Here is a 20,685-nt window from a genome sequence, read left to right on the forward strand (position 1 = left end):
TGTTTTTGTTGGATTACAGTTGTCATAAGTATTATCTGAAAAACATACAATTGTTTTCTTCTGTTTGCATGTCTTCAATATTTTTATGGGGCAGAATATTTTACTCTCTGTGTCCACATTTTTTCAAGTCATCATGAAACAAATGGAGAATACAACTGGAAGGCTGAGCTCTGACGTGAGCACAGAGGGCTACGACACACGACAACAGTTCAGTAGGAAACTGCCACACAGCTGGCAAAAAAAGGCAAACATGGTTAAAAAACTCTTTAGAATCAACAATGAGAAGAATGATTTAAGTGTACCATGTAAACCCATTACATTTAAAACAGGTACAACGGTGACACAGAAATCCCAATTCAATTATTTTCTATAAATCAAAAGACAATTTATACCTTTGAGGACAAGATGCACAACTTATATTCTTGCAATAACTCATTGGTGTTTAAGTTAATGCAGTATTTATGATGAACTCTCCCATCGTTTTAGGTTCATGAAAATGCTGAGGTATGTAATCACTCTGAAAATTCTACCAATTATCCCACTTTCAAAGGAAAACTTCAGGAAGATTATGTATCCTGAAGAATATATAATTTTGGTGACTTGAAATTCCTTCTTCTCTAAGCTCTGAGGTGGTTGGGTTGCTGATGAGGAGCGACTGCTTTGCTGCAAGGCCTGATTGTGGCCAGCACTTCCCAGCCAAAGTCAGGAATGCCACTTCTGCCATCTGCAAAGGCTGGCACACACCCATACGTTGTGCTTTGTTCACAGGAACATGACATAAAGCAGTATCTTGAGAATTCACTTTTGCATTCTTAGTGCCACACACACAGAAGGAATCCAGCCAGCAGAGGAAATAGATTGCCGAGCAGAAGCCAGAGGGTGACCACCAGATTAGAGGAACAGGAACAGAGATCTAGAATTGAAAACAAAAAATTGACTGTCTATAGACATTTTTGGGATAAATCATATCAACTAAATATTGACAGATGAGTACAGCCTAGTCAACAGTGGCTTCCTAAATGTTTTTATTACCACTGAACTGTACACCAAAAAATGGTAAAGATGGTAAATTATATGTGTGTATTTTACCTCAAGAAAAACACTTTTTATAAAAAGAGTGACTTCCTGAAACTCAGATCTGCAAAGTTTTTTTTTTTTTTTAATATTATGGAGGAAAAATAGAATATATACAGAGGGAAAAAAAGATGTAACCACCATGTCAAGGTTAAAAAATGGCACTCAAGAAAAGAAGAAAGTGTCTTAGGGTAGTATCCCAGCAAAGCTAAAGATGAATAAACAAAATTAGCTGGTTGGCCGGGCGCGGTGGCTCATGCCTGCAATCCTAGCACTCTGGGAGGCCGAGGCGGGAGGATTGCTTGAGCTCAGGAGTTTGAGACCAGCCTGAGCAAGAGCAAGACCCCGTCTCTACTAAAAATAGAAAGAAATTAGCCAAACAACTAAAAATAGAAAAAATTAGCTGGGCATGGTGGTGTGTGCCTGTAGTACCAGCTACTTGGGAGGCTAAGGCAGGAGGATCGCTTGAGCCCAGGAGTTTGAGGTTGCTGTGAGCTAGGCTGATGCCATGGCACTCTAGCCCAGGCAAGAGAGTGAGACTCTGTCAAAAAAAAAAAAAAAAAAAAAAAATTTAGCTGGGCATGGTGGCACACACCTATAGTCCCACCTACTCGGAAGGCTGAGGTAGAAGGATTGCTTGAGCCCAGGAATTCGAGGTTACAAGGAGCTATGATCGGGTCACTGCACTCCAATCTGGGTGACAGAGCAAGATCATGTTTGGAAAAACAAAAAAAGTAAAGATGATACACAGGAAGGTAAATGAATATACTGGGTTTTCTGAGATGGGATGAAGAACTTTCTTTCTCATTCTTGTATGTCCCTTGTAACTAAGGTGACCATATAATTTATCACTGCAAACTAGTACTGTTTTTTTTTTTTTTTTTGAAACAGAATCTCACTCTGTTGCCCTGGCTAGAGTGCAGTAGCATCATCATAGCTCACTGTAACCTCAAACTCCTGGGCTCAAGTGATGTTCTTGCCTCAGCCTCCTGAGTAGCTGGAACTACAGGCATATACCATGACACCTGGCTAAGTTTTTCTGTTTTTGGTAGAGACTGGGTCTTGCACTTGATTAAGGCAGGTCTCAAACTCTTGGCCTCAAGTGATCCTCCCGACTCAGCCTCCCAGAGTGCTAGGATTACAGGCATGAGCTATCATGCCCGGCCACCAAATTAGTACATTTTGAGAATACAAGGGAACACTATTAATAATTACACCAGGACAACAGGCACATGGACTCTCTTGGGCAAATCAGGATATATAGTCCTATTTCTAAATATCTACCCATCCATCCATACTACCCCAGACTTGCTTTGGAAATAGCAGAAAATTCTATGAGCTTTGGGCACTAGAAGCATATTTTAATTTAGCCATGAACTATTACCATAGGTAAACTATTTCCCAAAATAATTCTCCTAAAGGAAATATATTTACAGCAACAGAGAGATGAGGCCAACTTGACTTTATTTTAGGATGAGTTGTCCTTTTTAATATTATGAAGAACAAAGATGGGTCTTTAAAGATCAACCAAGGTTCAAGTCTAACTTGTTTAAAAACGTGAGAAAAACAGGGCTGGTCTTCAGCTACAGAATGAATAGAATGATAGTATCAAGGCACTGCAGCCACTCTTTGAGCACTATACAGTGGGGAACATTAATTTTCTTAAGAGACAAGGTCCTGTTCTGTCATCCAGGCTGGAGTGCAGCGGCCCAAACGTAGCTCACTGTAACCTTGAGCCTGTGTTCAAGTGATCCTTCCAACTTAGCCTCCTGAATGGGTGGGACTACAGGTGCACCCCACCACACCAGGATAGTTTTTTTTTTTAAGAATGGGGGTCTCACTATGTTGCCCAGGCTGGTCTTGGACTTCTGGCCACAAGTGATTCTCCTGCCTCCCAAAGTGCTGGGATTATAGGTGTGAGCCACTGCACCTGGCCTGGAACAGTATTTTAAAGTTATTTCACTGCATGTAATCCAGTTAACCCATGGGAAACTTCTATTCTTCCACAATGGAATCAACTTATATTTGTTACAAATGTAATTTTGTTAGTATACAAATTCTATGAATAGCCAATTTATTAATAGCTGAGAACAGTGCTTCTCAATGTGTGGTCCCTAGACTAACAACATCAGCATCATTTGGGAACTTGTTAAGAATGCAAATTATCAGGCCCCAACCCAGAACTTCTGACTCAGAAACTCTGGAGGTGAGGCCCAGCAATCTGTGTTTTAACATGATTCTGACGCATGCTAAAGTTTGAGAATCTCTGACCTAGAGCTGCAAGGTCCAATGTGGTAGCTACTAGCTTTATTTGCTATTAAAATGAAATAAAATTAAAAATTTAGTTCCTGAATCACACTATCCACATTTCACATGCACAACAGTCACAAGTGGCTAATGACTATTGTATTGGACAGTGCAAATTATATAACATTCCCATCACCCCAGAAAATTCTATTCAACAAGTTCTGGTCTAGAGTATTAGGTCTTACCTGGAGTAAGGAAAGGACCCTGGTGTCACTAACACAGGCAAGTCCCTTTATCTCCTGATTCTCAATTTGGTCCAAAGGAAACAGGCAGGAGAGCTAGCTATTGTTTATTCACTGTTGGTACTAAAATCTAACAAGCTATTAAAACATTAATGACAGCTCACTTGTCTTTGTCATGCTTGAAGGGTGTCAGCTTCATCAATTCATAGCCCCTTGACCTGGTCTCCCTTACTCTTCAGTCCTGTACATTCTCCTGTACGCCTAAGAGTCTCACCCTTGAACCAGCTGGAGGTAATTCTCTTTATCTCAACTCTAACTGCTAATTGTCTGGATCCCTGCTCATCTCTTTGGCAACAAGATGGTGATAGTTTCTTATAGTTAAATCTGAGATTAGGTCTGAGGACGGCAACTCCATTAAAACCATCTATTTATGGACCAGTAGCCCTCTAATTCTAATCAAAGCAATTTAACAAGAATAATAAAATAAATTCATCCTACCAGCTTCACATTCAAAGTCAAAGTTAACTGAGCATCTGTAACACTATATTTACTGTATATCACATCCAACAACCTAAGATTTTATATTATTTCAAATAATTCATTGTATTATTGCTATTGTAACTGCAGAAAACTCAGCTGACTCAGTGGAGTACTGTGCAGAAAAGACTTAACGTAGCAGGCCTGAGACTACTATCCTTAGAAAGTTCTGCTTGCAAGGCTGGCTCTTAGCTGGTATCTGGGGATTGGTTTCCTCAGAACTTTGCCCCATGAACCTTTTCCCTTTGCTGATTTTGCTTTGCATCCTTTTGCTTTAACAAATCTTAGCCATGAGTGCAGCTGAGTCCTGTGAGTCCTTCTAGTGAACCAAGAAACCTGGGGGTGGTCTGAGGGACCCCTAACTCAAGGACTAATCTCTGCTTATAGCCCCCTAGGGGGACAAAACTCCTAGGATTTTTGAAAGAAAGGAAGTTAATCTTAGAGGTGGAGAAACTTTAACTTGAAACTGAATGTAGTGCTCTTTTTTCAACCAGAGCAAGGAACAGGCAAAGGGTGATGCAGTTCCATTTAAAAAATATTTCCAGTTGAGAAAACAAAACATTGCAAAAGATTTTTCATTGTTCATATTAAAAAATGTCAAACTTCCATAAAATCTCATAGATCATTTAAATCAAAGCTTTAATTGAGAATTTATGAATTCTGCTTTTATAACTCTTAGCAGTGGGTCATCAGACTCAGTTTGAATATCTTCAACTATGAGGAATGCATTCTGCTTTAGGCTGTCCTTTGCAGTCCCCTCCTAGTTCTAAAGGATTTAATTGGAATCTGTCGCCTTACAACTTTAATCTCTTGGTTCCAACTCTACTCTCCGGTTTTTTACGGAATGAGTATACTACAATATCCCTTAATGAAAACCCCTTGTCTTTGTCAGCCTGTCTTTCTATATCACTTTGTTTGTGTGTATTTATGTCTCTTTATATCTTTCTCTTCTTTGTGGTTCTGTCAATTCCTTTTTTGAGTATTTTTCATTTCAGGTGGTTATGATACAACTAAAAAATATTTAATTGCTTTTTGTATTTAATGAGCAGAATTTTGTTTACTCTTAATTTCCAAATGAATGGAGGAAACATTCATTTTTTTTGTGAACTTCAATGAGTAATTCTGTGCAACTCAGAGGTTCTTTACACAGAAAAGTTCTTCACTCTTGCTCTTACTGAATATGAATGTCAAGTTTATCTACCTTAGATTTCTAACAAGTGGGAAGGAGGATTTTTCCATAAAACTCCCATCAGAAGAGATGAATCTCAACTTGTTGTAGAGTTCCCTTCAAGGGGATTTTCAACATCTTATAAGAAAAGTCCCCTCTTTACTTTTCCCTCTTTATTCCAACCACAGAGAGTACTTACCCAGTGGTAGAGCTCGGGTCAGGTTAGTAGCTGGAGGATCTGTTTCTGGAGGACAGAGCTCACAGAAATCCAAACACGATGGGCAGAGCAGGTTTCCATCGTGAATCCAGCCATTCATCTGAATACTGACAGGGAGGACCTGCCCAGCTCTACTACACAAATATGAAGTATCTTGGACCCAAACCTTCAGACCTTGAGGTGAACAAGAAACCTTCAAATAGAAAGCAACAACAACAAAAAATCAGGTAAGATTCTAGAATATGAAATTTATCCTTTCAACTGCAGGAAATTATCTTAAAATTTACTAAAACTATTGGCTATAAAACACAATTCGGGATATGGGTATATCTTTAACCTCATATAGAGAGTTATTTAGGGTCTAAAAGAATTTCACTCTGTGGCAGTAGTTCTTAAAGTTTGAGTCTAGCACCCTTTTAAGAATCTGATGGAAGCTATGGAGACTTTTCCTGAAAGGAAAAAAAAAAAAAAAAAATACAAGGAGCACACACACAGTGCTTTAAATATAATCTGAATTCATAGACCCCTGAAGCAAAGTTATAGAGAATAACATTTCTGTAAATTTCAGTATATTCATATACTTCAGCTTAAATCTCTATCAAATAGCCATCAATCATGTCACTCTCTCCACAAATCACTAAAAATTTTTTTTTTTTGAGAAGGAAAGAGGAGTTTATTAATTTGCTGGCAATGAGGAGTCTGGCAGACCCCTGTCTCAAAGTACCAACGTTCTACCTCTGAGCAGAAGTACAGAGCTTTTAAAAGTTCTGATTAATCCCATAGTTCCATCTTTGGCTAAGACAATTGCCTAGCCAATTCCCCCAAGCCATCTCCTGTGGCACAAAGAATAAAAGACACTCTCCTGTCCCTCCTTACTGGCCTGAGGCAGGGATGTAGGTTTTAGTTCTCAAAAGGGTGAAGGGGTTTTGAAGAGACAGAAAACATTTTTTACCCTTTTTCAGGACATTTTCTCTGTTACGTATTCCCCACTGTCAATTTTACCCTTCCATATCTATGAGAGAAAGGGTGATGTATTCAATAAGCTACTTCCTGCTGAACTGGGGTGATGTTGTAGATGGAAGGTATAGATTATCAGGTGAAAAAGGGCACAACCAATAATTACAACTGTGAGGACTGACAAGGTGAAATGGACTGTTGGCCTGCACACAATGTCTAATACAGGGCTGGGTAAGAAAGAACCATGGGACCTATGAGTGCAGAGCTATTAGTTGAACGCTGTAGGTCATCTGAAATTGGCTTCTGTAAATTCAGAAATCATGTTCAGAAATACTTGTACCAAATGAGGTTTAGGATAACACACCCATCAGCAAGACAGAGCAACAGAAAAGGCGATAGCCCGGGGATATCCTCACTAAGGAGTTGTCCCTCTATCCTACAGACGGAACAAATAACCAAAGGAAGATTAGTGAAAATAATAACATTTTCATTTTTTTCTTTTTCTCACACTGATACTTTATTTTTTTTTTTTTTGAGACAGAGTCTCACTCTGTTGCCCAGGCTAGAGTGAGTGCCGTGGCGTCAGCCTAGCTCACAGCAACCTCAAACTCCTGAGCTCAAGCGATCCTCCTGTCTCAGCCTCCCGAGTAGCTGGGACTACAGGCATGCGCCACCATGCCCGGCTAATTTTTTTTTTTTCTATATATATTTTTAGCTGTCCATATAATTTCTTTCTATTTTTAGTAGAGGTGGGGTCTCGCTCTTGCTCAGGCTGGTCTCGAACTCCTGAGCTCAAACGATCCGCCCACCTCGGCCTCCCAGAGTGCTAGGATTACAGGCGTGAGCCACCGCGCCCGGCCTGACACTGATACTTTAGATTGCCTAAGGTGGGTCCCCCCACTGGGAGCTACACCTCTTTACTTTGTTATGATTGATCCAAGGTTTCACTTCTATTAATAACAATTTTAAGGAGGTGTGAGTTGTTAGAGACACTTCATAGGGTCCCTTTCACTTTTCTGTTTCCAACTGGGGCAGGGACCTGAAAGAGGCAAACTCATGTATAGTGGTTAGCACCTGACCCACTTATTTGACATATTATTTTATTCTATTTTCTTTTACTCACGGTTATATTACCATTCTTACCTTGGGATGCTAGGAAGGGTCTCTCCTAAACTATTTTTTTAGGGGCTTAACTTAAGCCTGCTTCTAAAGGGCTACTCTTATCCAGAGGAGGGCAAGTGGCAATACCTCATCCCACTGTAGGTGGGTTCCATGTAGTTTGCATTCTAGATGTAGGGCTTTGTTTACTTGCTGGGTTACCTCCACTACAAAGGAGGGTCCATTATTGCTCTGTTCAAAGGAGCCTATGAACATTCTGATGACCTGCGGGATCACTGAGTCCATTGAGTCCAGCTTTTTGGAGAAACGGTTCACCAGGTTCCCACTTGGGGGCCAAAGAAGTTTATGGGTGACCACAGGGCACTGTGTAGTAGATACAGGTGTAGACAGCAGGAAGCAAAGATTCCCTCGATGGTCACTGCCGTGGAGAAGCCAAACACAGTGATACCTTGAGCTGTCAAGCTGTCTCTGTAGCTGTCTGTCCACGGCCTCCATCACCAGCATGTTATTTTCCATTTGCTTGGCCTCTTTCCCTGGACTGTTGGTGCCTGTCATCCATCATCCTCCAAGGCCTATTTCTGTACACGTGCAGGAACTCGATGAAGGCCCTGTCAGCTCCTGGTAGGAGCCCATCTCGGAGTGAGTTCCTCCAGAAGGACTTCAGTAAGCTCAGACACTCCTTTCTTTCCTCCAGGTAGGACAAGCCTCTACCCAGCCTGAAAAGGTATCTACCAATACAAGCCTAGGCATCCGTGTAAAACTGCCAGTCACCGAAAGGGTGGACCCCCACATGTTGGGCTCCCTGTGTAGTGGGTCACCTTTCTGTCCTTGGACTGCCCAAAGTACATAAACAGTTAGTTGTAAATGGGGTCCTCTCAAATGAGGTTCCACCAAATCCATCAAGGCATCACGCTCCCAATGTGTGCATTTATGTAGGTGCCTCATAAGAGGCCGAACCAAAGCTTTAGGTAGGAGACAAGTCTATGAGAATTCTGTTTCCATTTAGTTGTGCCATCCCAAATGTCAGAGACCCAGTCTTTAGTTTTAAAGGGGATCTAAATCTAGCCAGGGTATCAAGGCCCCGAGGAACAGATCACCTCCAGCAACCTCCTTTGCAGCTCTGCCAGTGGCCTGATTTCTTTTTGTCATGCTGGCCACTCGTCTGGGCTCAGCCACAGCCTATATTAGGGCCATTAATTTGGTGGCATACATAATATCTTTACTCACTTTTGGTAGCTTTCTTCTTGCCAATGCTGTAATGATGTGTAGGCTTGCTGAGGCTCAAACTGCCTGTATATTCCAACAGGCCCTGGTATTCATCCAGCAGGAGCTTGGCGGTGCCACCCTGGAGGTGAGCTTCTGCTTCTTCTGAAACAACTCCTGGTGCTCCTGCTGCTTATCCAGGTCTGCCTCCTGGGCCCACCGTGACAAGTTTCTCAGCTGCCACTTATCTATGGCTGCCCCATTGCTACCTGGCCCCTCCCCTGCCATCCCTTGTCTGGCTCACAGAGCACCAGATACGGCTGGTGCTGAGAATCAAGGATCGGGGTGGTGGCTGGGGGAATGGGTCCCCAGACTGCTTCTGTCCATGCAGCTAGTGCCAATCAAATCCCCAATGTCAATTTTGCCCAAGGCTCCTGTGGAGATATTTGGGGGCAGGGGGCTCTGGGCTCCCTCTTTCGCCTTCTGAGTTCTGGACTTAAAAAAACTATTTGCTTTCCTGGAGGCTTCCTGCTACCCAGAGTCTTTTGCAATTTTGGGCCATGTTCCTTTCAAGGTCCTTCTTCTTTACAAAAAGTCAGTCTGGGGCGGCTTTTTCACCCTTTTCTTTTGACTGTCTCAAAGGTCCCTCAAGCCCTCTAATCTGATATTGCCGTAAATTACCCTGCTACAGCTAGGGGTTCCCTTTGGCTCAAATTGAGTTTGTTGCCAGGAGAGACCATTCCAATCCCTGAGTCATAATTTACTGGGCATGGGACTGAAGAGTTAGTTCAGGCAGTGCCCTCCTTGGCTCCTCCCATGGTGCCAAGATGGTGGCAGCAGCAGGTGTTCCTTGCCCCTTGCTGTGTGATGCTCAGCATTGGGCCATGTGCAGTGGTCTTCCCTCCTGCCGAGTCTGCCCCTGGGCTGTGGCCCTACCCGCGCCTCATCCTGGCCAGCTGTGGGGGTTCTGGCAGGAGGACCTCATTTATCAAAAATCATACAAACACAGATCATTTTGTCTACCATAAACAATGAATTTATCTCAAGCTCTCTTGAGATGCAACATTTTTATTCTATAGTGGCAGGTTGACCATTAGAGCTCTGAATTTTAAAAGAACCAATAGCTCAGAATAAACCACAGACCATCAACCATCACTTTTCCTTGCACTCCAGACAAATGGTATCACAATAATCTTTAGACATAGGTACAAAAACTCACCAGACAAAAACTCACAAACAGTATAGGAAATTCCCAGCACAAATAATCTAAAATGCCATGGCCTATAGGAATTTTTCATTTAACAGCCACTTCTCAAACTCCAGCACATACACTGGATTACAATAACACCATTCTCTTTACATATAGGTTCATAGCTAGAAGTTAACCATTCAGCCAGTGTTTTTCCCAAGGGTCTTTGAGATGGAGCTTCCTTATGTTGCAACAAAACTCACAATAACAGACAATACAGGGGATACAAAAATGCCAGGGCCTATCAAGCGAATGGGAATCCAAAGGGGACAAATGCCACTTCAAATGGCACCTCCAAACAGTGCCTCAAATGTCCGACCACAGAGCTAGAAGGTTCACAAATGGGAATCCAAAGGGAATAAACGCCACCCCAAATGGCTAGAAGGTTGAAAACCCTCCCAAAATGGGTGGCCTAATCCCCCGTTCCCTGGGAAACCCTCTCCAAATGGTGGCCTAGACCCCCTGTTCCCTGGGAACCACAAATAAGCTCCAAATTTAAACCAGGTTCCCAAGTTCCACTCAACCTCATGACTTCCACCCCCAAAAGGTGCCTCAAAACAGATGCCCTACTGCAGGGCTGGAGGGTTCAAAACCCTCCCTGAATGGGTGGAATCAGGGTCTTGGAGTGCATGCTGCGGAACTCACCCAACAAATGGCCTAGCGTCTGGACACTTTCCAAATCCATTTCCTTCTCCTCAACTCAGTTCAGGTTGCAGGGAGCTGTGTCTACTTCGAGGAGACAGAGATCGGAGTTTCCCAGAGCCAAAACAGGTTGGGGCTATCCCTTGCTCTCTTGCCTCAAAAATAAGTTCCTCCTACCCATGAAGACCCACAGCTTTGACCCAGGGATGTTCCTTGCCTCTTCCTGCAGTCACAGGGTGCCATTCCACCAGGGTGCTGGTGGGCCCACCCAGGGATGCCAATTCTGTTTCCAAACGTTTGGCACTTGTCCCCGAGGCTGCATAAGAACGAGGACAAATGGTTTGAGGAGAAGGAAAGAGGAATTTATTAATTTGCTGGCAAATGAGGAGTTTGGCAGACTCCTGTCTCAAAGTATCAACTTCCTCCACAAGTCACTAAACTTTTTAAGTAAAATTTTTATTATATGTTTGAATTATAAAAAAAAAAATATGTTCACTGTAAATGAATAAAAAAGAATATAGCATAGAAATGTACATAGTCGGCCGGGCGCGGTGGCTCACGCCTGTAATCCCAGCACTCTGGGAGGCCGAGGCGGGTGGATCGCTCAAGGTCAGGAGTTCGAGACCAGCCTGAGCGAGACCCCGTCTCTACTAAAAAAAATAGAAAGACATTATATGGACAACTAAAAATCTATATAGAAAAAATTAGCCGGGTATGGTGGCACATGCCTGCAGTCCCAGCTACTCGGGAGGCTGAGGCAGTAGGATCGCTTAAGCCGAGGAGTCTGAGGTTGCTGTGAGCTAAGCTGACGCCACGGCACTCACTCTAGCCTGGGCAACAAAGTGAGACTCTGTCTCAACAAAAAAAAAAAAAAAAAAAAAAAAAAAAAGAAATGTACATAGTAACCTCATTCTTTTTCCGTCCTTAGATTCTCTGTTTAGAGAAAAAAATGGTCACAGTGATTTTATCTGGACTGGTCACAACTATAAAAGCAAGACTCATAGCTTAACTGCAAGGGATAATTAATGAAATCAATTTTTAAAAGCAAACACATTAAAGCTAACTTTTAAAAAATTCTGTCTTCTTCAAAGTTGTTTTCTACAAAAACATTAATTTCAATTATGCTACTTCACTTTAAATATTTCTGGAACTTCTCTCTTAGAACTACATTCAAAGTCAGTAGATGCTTCTGAATATGTCTGATAGCAGCAAATTTTTACTTTGCAAGTAGACATAATTTCTGGAAATAGCCAAAAGTTGCCCAGAACCAGGTCTGGTAAAGGTAGTTGTCTAAACTGTTTAACACAAGGTTAATATAGGTGTGATAAAAAATTACTAAGATTGATTCTCTTAGACAGCTATTAAACTACTTCTAAAAGCAATTTCAAAGGAAGAGTTCAAAAAGCATATAGAACAATGGAGTCATTTTTGAAACAACTCTATCGTCAGTTAAGTCGAAATATAACACATTTAAAAATTTAATGTATAATAAGCTACCATGAAAAAAAAAAACAAAGTGCGGCTTCTTCTGTAAGTCTCTCATTCAATGAGCCACATCTAGTAAGTATCACCACAGCTACAATGCAATGTAATCATTCTTTTAAGTGAGAATTGATTGAGTACTGTTGCTTGGTGCTGAAAAGACCAGTGAAGTCCATAATACAGTGCCTGCTCTCTAGAAGCTTTAATTGAGGAAAGAGGGGTGAAATATAAATATTTTTTCAAAAAATTAACAGTACCAGATTGTTTTATGATTAAGAGTCAATAAATGGGCCGAGCGCAGTGGCTCACACCTGTAATCTTAGCACTCTGGAAGGCTGAGGCAGGAGGATGGTTTGAGGTCAGGAGTTCAAGACCAGCCTGAGCAAGAGCAAGACCCTGTCTCTACTACAAATAAAAAAAAATCAGCCAGGTGTGGTGGCACACACCTGTAGTCCCAGCTACTCAGGAGGCTGAAGCAGGAGGATTCCTTGAGCCTAGGAGTCTGAGGTTGCTGTGAGCTAGGCTGATGCTAGGGTACTCTAGCCTGGGCAATAGAATGAGACTCTGACTCAAAAAAAAAAAAAAAAGAAAAGGAGTCAAATGCTAGAAACAAGAATAAATATTAGAAAGTTTCATGGAAGAAAGAACATCTATATCCTAAATATGTGCACAGGATTTGGATCATAGTAAGGTAGATGTTATAAGTTGGGAAATAGAATACACATGGCTTAGAGATGAGCATTATATGAGAGTGTTGCTAGGACAAGAGGAAAACTTCCTTGATGAAGTTTAATTACTCCCATTGTGGAATTCTGGGAATTAAGTGTGGGTAGGTAGAGGAAATGTATAAGTAGTAGCAGATGTAACAGACTCAAGAAAGCTGAATCAAAATTCAGCCAAGCAACCTGATTTACACTGCAGAACACAAGGCAGGCTCAGGAATTGCTGGCACCAGCCAGAAGGATTAATGTCTATTTAAGAAACTGACCCTGAGGCTGAGTGCAGTGGCTCACACTTATAATCCCAGCACTTTGTGAGGTGGAAGGATTATTTGAACCCAGGAGTTTGAGACTAGCCTAGGCAACATAGTGAGATCCTGTCTCTACAAAAAAAATTAGCCAGGCACAGTGGTGCATGCCTGTAGTCCCAGCTACTCGGGAGACTGAAGCAGGAGGATTGCCGGGGTCCAGGAGTTTGAGGATATAGTGAGCTATGACCATGCCACTGCACTCCAGCCTAGGCAACAGAGAGAGACCTTGATTCTTAAAACAACAACAACAAAAAAACAGATCCCAGGATTCCTCCCCCTTGCTATGAGCAGCTGGGCCACTATTATTTCCTAACCCAGCATATTGGAAGATTTTTTTTTCTTTTTTTTGGTAAAGGATAAATCAGAAGATTTATGCTCTGGGGGAAGCCAAGTACAGGTGAGAACTGGGATACCATTCTGAAAATAAGGACTCTAAGTAAAAGTTTACTTATTAAATATGGAGACCCTTTAGCATTCAAACCCACTTATTTCCCAGAACTCGGACAGCTATGCATACTAACTTAAGACAGGATATTGGAAGTTTCTCTGAGAAATGTGACCAGCCAAGAGAAAAACCCCTCAAGATACAAATATCAAAGGTTTTATAAGGAAAGAGCCCTATGGTAAAGACCATGGTCAACAGGCCCTATATACATGCTCAGAGCTTCCAAATTAGCTTCTAGTCACTTCTTAAATATGAACTGGCTGTTAAAGATCACCAATAATAGACCCATCCCATTAAATTTCAGAGTACTGGGGATGTGGGAGGGTGTATGAGGAGTTAAAAAAGAATTTACCAGCTTCCAGAGAGGAAAGAAGAAAGATTCCTATAATCAAAACTCAGAATGACATTGAGAGCTAGAATACAAAGGAAAAATGCTTTCAAAATTCTGTTGGAAAACAATTTTCAAAAACAAAGCTATATTGTTCCTAATAATGTGGCCAGAACAATAAAAATAAATTGAAAAAAGAAAGCTATACCCAGCCAAACTACTGAAGGATGGCAGAAGATGCCAACCCAAAATATGTCATTTTGGCATAAGGGTTAAGTAGAGCTAAAGGCACTTAAAAAATAGCAGATATAAAAAGAGTGTTATTACCTCCCCCTTTCTTCCTAAAAACAAGAGATAAAATTCCCACATGAAAGACGTCCTCCCTTTTCCAGGAGAAAAGAAACATTCTTACCACTAGACACCAGGAGTCAAAGCTAAGAGAATTCTGTACAAATAGACCTTGTTAAAATAATTATCTTCTTTCCTTTAGCCTCCCCATATACTTTACTTCCATAATTGCCTCCCTTTGTTAAACCTAATATAAAAGCATACAGGTTTTACCATTTCTTCAGGTCTTCATTTTCTTATGAGAGCTCCTGTGCCACATAAAACTTGTATTAAATAAATTTGCACTCTCTTCTCCTGTTAATCTGTCTTATGCCAATTTAATTCTCAGGCTGAAGACCCCCAGAGAGAGCAGGTAAAGTTTTGCCTTCCCTACCATATCATCAGGTATAATGGTAGAATAGTGAGTGATGCTTTCAGACATGCAAGGTCTCAAAAATTTTCTCTCATGTACTCCTCAGAAATAAATTAGACGATATGTTCCATTAAAATGAAAAAAGAAACAACAACAAAAAAGGCAAAATCCATGAACTAGGGGATCTAACACAAGAGAGAGGCAAAGGAATCTCTAGGATGATCATGACTAGAGATCCCAAGATGACAGTTGTGTTATAAACCTAAAGATTATCTAGTCCAGATTATCGCAGGTCAGAAATTTTCAGAAGAGATTTTTCTCAAGATGAAATTGATAGAATATCTGGTTATATCGAAAGGAGAGGAACCCAACTGGAAGAGTTTAGAATTAAATTAGTAGTAAATACAAAGAAAACTAATTGAATGAAAAAACAAAATAATAATTATTAAATCCAGAAAAAACCAAAAAAGTTGGGAGGAATTAGAGAATTAACCACTGCATACTACATGGCTCAACATTTACATAGTCACAGTAATGTAAACAGTGCATACATTATCTATCCAAAATCACCACTGGGAAAATGGAGAAACAAGAAGTAAATATAGTGAGGGGAGGTGAAAAAGCTGAATTCTCATTTTACAGAATAAACAGACAACATCTGAAATTGAAACATTGTAAAAAAATAATGTAAGCTTTTTAAAAATAAGAAAACAAATGCTAAATTTCCCCCTATTCCCCACCCCGCCCCCCAAATAAAACACAAAACAACCAAACAGCTAAGAATTGAACATGATGACTTTGGAAAAAAGCTAATGTTAGGGAGGTCATACTGGGGCTGCAGTGTTTTGAAAGAAGATGAAAAATTTTACTCTAACTATTTGCATGTATCAGTTTGATCAGAGCTAAAATGTACAAAGGATCAATTTGGTCATGGAATTAAGATGTGAACAGGGAAACTACGTAAGAAGCTGTGAAGTGATGAAGGCTTGAACTATGAAGGTAAACCTAAAATAAAATGGATACAGTAGATTTCAACAGAGGAGCAATCTAAAGATGCAGTCTTTTATCTGTCTTTATAGAGCAGAGAGTTAAAAAAAAATCAACTCTCGTTTTTAGAGAGACTGACTGGTTGGTACCAGTGCCAAAAGCAGGATAAGTGAGATGCAGAATTGTTTGGAAGAAGGTTATAAACTGGATTTTGGATGAACTGATTTTAGAATGACCAAAGTACAATCAAACTGTGATGTCCAATAGCCATTTGAGATGAAGGGCTAGAACTACAGTGAGATAATATTAAAAATGACTTTTTTTTTTTTTGACAGGGTCTCTATGTCATCCAGGCTGGAGCGCAGTGGCACAGGCATTGCTTACGGTAACCTTGAACTCCTGAGCTCAAGTGATTCTCCTGTCTTAGCCTCCCTAGTTGCTAGGACTACAAAGTACACACCATCATGCCCAGCTAATTTTTCTATTTTTTTGTAGAGATGGGGTCTTGCTATGTTGTCCAGGCTAAAAATGATGTTAATACACACTGCAGAACAATATGTATAACTTGATACTACCTGTGTAAAAAATGAAATATAATAGCAAATAACATATTTTTGTGTCTACAGTTTATCTTTAGAAGGATACAAGAAGCTGGTGATATTAATTTCCTCCAAAGAGGGGAACGAATGACTAGAGGACAGGAGTGGGAGGAAGACATTTTCATGTACCCTATACATTCTTTTGTATCTTTCAGTTTTTTTTATTTCTAGAGATGGGGTCCTGTTATGTTGCCCAGGTTGGTCTCAAACTCCTGGCTTAGCCTCCCAAGTAGCTGAGATAATAGGCGTGACCCACTGTCCTTGGCTTCTTTTGAATTTTTAATCATGTGAATTGCTTAGTCAATAAATAAATAAATTATTTAAAAATCATATTAAAAGGTGCTATCACAAAAGGTGATAAACAAGATCCATGATACCAGTTTTACCAAGTAAGAACATGTTAAGAATACAAAGAGTTGACATTAAAACATACATTTAAGGATGTTTCGTACAGAGATAATAAAGTTTCCCTTTGAATTTTCAGCTGAAGTATTTCATCCTGTTTTTTATTTTATCTTTATTTATTTTATTTGTGGCAATTACTTAACCACAAATAAACAATCCTTAACTTATTAGCAACTTCCATTTCAAAAATTCATTTATCTTATGGACGGCCATACATTTATCAAAACTCAGAGAATAGGATAGGTGTGGAGGCTCATGCCTATAATCCCAGCACTTTGGGAGGTCAGTGTAGGAGGACTGCTTGAGGCCAAGAGTTCAAGACCAGCCTGGGAAACATAGCAAAACCTAATCTCTACAAAAATTTTTTTAAAAAATTAGCCAGGTGTGGTGGCGTGCACCTATAGTCCCAACTACTTGGGAGGCTGAGGTAGAAGGATCGCTTGAACCCAGGAGTTGGAGGTTGCAGTGAGTTATGACCGTGTCACTGCACTCCAGCCTGGGAAACAGAGCAAGACTCCATCTCTTAAAACAACAACAACAAAACCCAAAAAATGTACACCACCAACAGTGAACCCTAATGTAAACTATGGACTTTGGGTGATAATGATGTAGGTTCATCGACCATACCAAATACACCACTGTGGTGCAGGATGTTGGTGGGGAAGGCTGTGCATGTGTGGAGCAGGGGGTATATGGGAACTCTCTGTACCTTACACTCAATTTTGCTGTGAACCAAAATTGCTCTAAAAAATAAAGTCTACTTATAAAAGAAAAACAACAACAAAAAACCCCTCATCAAAAAACCCCTTAGCCTGGCACTTCGTTGTTTATGTGAGACACAAAAGGACAAATAAACTGTATGATTCTACTTATATGAAATATCTAAAATAGGCAAATTCATAGAGACAGAAGGTAGAAGAGTGGTTGCCAGGGGCTGGGAGAAGGAGGAATGGGGAGTTACTGTTTAATGGGTACAGAATTTCAGTTTGGGGCTGGGTGCCGTGGCTCACGCCTGTAATCCTATCATTCTGGGAGGCCGAGGCGGGTTGATCGCTTGAGGTCAGGAGTTCGAGACCAGCCTAAGCAAGAGTGAGACCCCATCTCTACTAAAAATAGAAAGAAATTATCTGGCCAACTAAAAATATATATAGAAAAAATTAGCCGGGCATGGTGGCGCATGTCTGTAGTTCCAGCTACTCGGGAGGCTGAGACAGGAGGATCGCTTGAGCCCAGGAGTTTGAGGTTGCTGTGAGCTAGGCTGATGCCACCGCACTCACTCTAGCCTGGGCAACAGAGCAAGACTCTGTCTCAAAAAGAAAAAAAAAAAAGAATTTCAGTTTGGGATGATGAAAAATTCTGGAGATGGACAGTGGCGATGGCTGTACAACAATGTGAATATACACTTAAAAATGCTTAAAATGGCAAACAGTTTGTTATATTAATATACATATTCTGCAAAATCAAAAAAATACGCTTACTTACACTTCTTCTTTCCCCTTCCTTAAAATCCACTAAGTCCAAAGCCATTAAGTGAGGCAAAGTAAGTGAGTTATACAAGTGGGTGGGTGGGGTTAGGGAGAGGTGTCGTGACCCAGGTGTCATGCCAGGTCCACAGCGTGAGGAGGGTAACCACACAGGGGTGGGAGGAGGTAGAAGGGATGTGGATAGATCAAATATTGAGGACAATGAGAGCCAGATTTCTCACTGCTGATGAAAGGAAGTACGAATATGGAAAGGGGGGAAAACTGAAATGAATCCTTTGGTGTTGGACTGGAATCAAAGATATTGATGCAACCTCATGGTTTTTTATACACACACACACACACACACACACACGTGAGTGTATATATACATATGTGCTACATACATATATTTCCCAGCTTTGTTCACTAAGACACTCAATGGCAATGAGCTGTACATTTACCACCCCAATCTTGACCTCTAAATACACTCCACTAAAAAAAATAGCTGGAACTCCTTCTGTTTCACACTGAAGGAGACCAGAGACATGATAACTAAATGTGACACGTGATATTAGACCAGATCCTACTGCTACAAAGAATATTATTGGGACTGGGTGCAGTGGCTCATGCCTGTAATCCTAGCACTCTGGGAGGCTGAGGAGAGAGGATTGCTTGAGGTCTGGAGTTTGAGACCAGCCTGAGCAAGAGCAAGATCCGACCTCTACAAAAAACAGAGGGTGTGCATGGTAGCGCGTGCCTGTAGTCCCAGCTATTTGGGAGGCTGAGATAGGAGGATTGCTTCAGCCCAGGAGGTTGAAGTTGCAGTGAGCTATAATGACGCCACTACATTCTTGCTAGGATGACAGAGCAAGACTCTGTTTCAAAAAAAAAAGAAAAATAATTCTGACAACTGGTAAAACTTGAATGGGGTCTGCTATGGCCTTGAGTATTTGTGTCCTTTCCCTCTTCCACCATGAGGACACAGCTAGAAGGTGCCATCTGTGATCCAGAAAGCCGGTCCTCACCAGACACTGAACATGCCAGTGCCCTGATCTTGCACTTCACAGCGTGCAGAACTGTGAGAAATACATTTCTGTTGTTTCTAAACTACTCCGTTTATGGTATTTTGTTATAGTAGCCTGAATCCACTAAGACAGGGTATGAGACTTAGACGTATCAATATTAATTTCCTGGTTTTTTTTAGTAGTATTGTAGTTATGTAGGAGGATGTTCTTGTTTATAAGAAATAGCATTAAAGTATTTAGGGCTGAAGGGGTAGCATGTCTGCAACTTGCACTGAAATGGCTCAGAAAAAAAAAATTGTATCACTCTTGTAATTTTTCAGTCAAAATAAGAAAAAAAAAAACCCTCAAAAGTAAAACAGCTAATTCATATGTTAATTGTTCAGAAATCAAACATATTTTCTCCACATAAACAGTGCTTACTACTAAATTAGCAAAATTATCTGACAACACTAGGTATAGGAAAACCAAGTAAACTCAATCTTTGCAGATGGTATTTAAATTTGTATAAACCCTTCATAGTAATGGGGGTTGATAAAACATTAAAAGAGTCTGAAAAGGTCACCTATTGTAGTTGTCACTGTTCTAATTTCATCCCCTTTCATGTAATATTCTCAACTTATGGGGATTTATTTCACAAAATAAATTTAAAAAAGCAAAATATGTAAACATAAAAGCATTTTTAAATGGTAAAAAGGGAAAATAAACTCAGGATATAATAGGTAAGTGACTTTCCTAATTACAATATTTTAAAATGATGCAATTCTCCATCAATGTTACTAAGAATGGTAAGTATTATTTTAGAAAAACTTGGCAAAGGTGTCTTGTCTCCCATAAGAAGTACTAAGTGAGGTCAGTAAAACAAAATTATGTAGTATGATTACAACTGGGTCAAAACTATATATTTAGTCAATACAAATATCTTTAATAGAATTTATTGAAAAGTGATTTGATAGATTACAGCTGGAAAATGTTTATTTCTGATTGTATTTTGTAAGATTTAAAAGCTGATTTTATATAAATCATGATGTGTAAAATAGACCTCAATAAAGCTGTTACCAAAGAAAAAGTTAATTTTACAAGTAACTTTAAAAATAATAAATTTCCAATTACAAAAGTCCCGTTAGCTCTTGCAGCTGAAATGGCACAAGGAGTGCTTATTCTTCAGTTCTCAGGATCATACTCTCCACCCTGACATCCATTTGTAAGGTGTGGAATATTAAGTTGGATTCTCAGAGAAATGATATAAACATTAAAAAAAATTAAAAACAGTTGGATGCTCCTAAGTTACAGAATACCTGTATCTTGGTAAGTTCTTAATAAGGTGATGCAGTCATTTAATATCATATGTGCAAACAAGATAATTAAGAAAATATTTTGCACCCTTTGGATTTCTAATTTCAAAGGAAAAAAACCTATTATTAATTAGCAATTGATTTATTAATTCTTATAACTTGTGCATTTCTCCGAACTTTTGAAATAAAATTGTACATTTTTTCATTACAAATATTTGTTCAATAATAAAATTACATATTTAACATTATTTCCTTAGAATATATACCCAGAAAT

At 40.1% G+C, this 20,685-nt stretch overlaps 1 protein-coding gene across 2 annotated transcripts in view; it reads right to left on the minus strand.

Moving 5' to 3' along the window:
- Positions 1-812: 812 nt before the first annotated feature.
- The window catches only part of LMLN (leishmanolysin like peptidase), a 67,835-nt gene continuing 47,962 nt past the window's right edge, over positions 813-20,685 (minus strand). For both annotated transcript variants that reach the window (XM_069472721.1, XM_069472720.1), the window contains 2 exons: positions 5,468-5,678; positions 813-913 (listed from right to left, as the gene is read on the minus strand). In XM_069472721.1, the coding sequence (XP_069328822.1) occupies positions 813-913; positions 5,468-5,678 (312 nt within the window). The remainder of the gene's footprint in view (positions 914-5,467; positions 5,679-20,685) is intronic.

The sequence above is a fragment of the Eulemur rufifrons genome, chromosome 7 (assembly GCF_041146395.1).
Source record: "Eulemur rufifrons isolate Redbay chromosome 7, OSU_ERuf_1, whole genome shotgun sequence".
NCBI classification, from domain to species: Eukaryota; Metazoa; Chordata; class Mammalia; order Primates; family Lemuridae; genus Eulemur; species Eulemur rufifrons.